Here is a 900-nt window from a genome sequence, read left to right on the forward strand (position 1 = left end):
TCTCTCTCTCTCTCTCTCTCTTCCCTCTCTCTCTTTCTCTCTCTTGCTCTCACTCCTCCCTTCCTCCCCCTATCCCCCCTTTCTCTCTCACTTGACCTCCCTCCTTCCCTGCCCCCTCTATATCTCTTTCCCTCCCACTCCACCCCTTCCCTTCTCTCTCTATCACTCACTCAAGTGTCTTTCACTCAAGTGTCTTTCACCTGTCAATACCCAGGTGTTCCAAGACCAGTCCCCTGACCTACTACTGCCCACCTCTCTCACTCTCCCTCCCCACCTCCCCCTCTCTCACTCTCACTCTCTCCTCCCCTCCCCTCCCTCCCTCTCTCACTTCCCCTCTCCTCCTCTCTCTCTCACTCCCCCTCTCCTCCTCTCCCTCTCTCACTCCCCCTCTCCCTCACTCACTCTGACTTATCTGTCTATCCAGGTATTCCAAGACCAGTCCTATGACCTCCTCCTGCCCACCTCGGCCCAGCTAGACATCGGTGCGTGTCTGGGGAAGGGAACCTTTGGGGAGGTCCACGAGGGACGCCTGTTTTACACGGTCTGTATGATTGTTACGATTGTTACAATCTCACACATTGTTGTGTCTGTCTCTGTTCCTCACGGTCAGTATGATTGTTACGATTGTTACAATCTCACACATTGTTGTGTCTGTCTCTGTTCCTCACGGTCAGTATGATTGTTACGATTGTTACAATCTCACACATTGTTGTGTCTGTCTCTGTTCCACACGGTCTGTATGATTGTTACGATTGTTACAATCTCACAAGTTGTTGTGTCTGTCACTGTCACATCATGTCACTGACTGTGTTATTGTGTCTGTCACTGTCACATCATGTCACTGACTGTGTTATTGTGTCTGTCACTGTCACATCATGTCACTGACTGTGTTATTGTGTC

The 900-nt window shown here is 50.4% G+C and overlaps 1 protein-coding gene across 1 annotated transcript in view; it reads left to right on the forward strand.

The window, feature by feature from the left end:
- Nucleotides 1-423: 423 nt before the first annotated feature.
- The window catches only part of LOC101849619 (leucine-rich repeat serine/threonine-protein kinase 1), a gene marked incomplete at both ends in the record, with an annotated part of 4,588 nt that continues 4,111 nt past the window's right edge, over nucleotides 424-900 (forward strand). Inside the window, 1 exon segment of the mRNA XM_035969993.1 lies at nucleotides 424-542. Within this exon segment, the coding sequence (XP_035825886.1) occupies nucleotides 424-542 (119 nt within the window).

This window comes from Aplysia californica, unplaced genomic scaffold (genome assembly GCF_000002075.1).
Source record: "Aplysia californica isolate F4 #8 unplaced genomic scaffold, AplCal3.0 scaffold00206, whole genome shotgun sequence".
NCBI lineage: Eukaryota > Metazoa > Mollusca > Gastropoda > Aplysiida > Aplysiidae > Aplysia > Aplysia californica.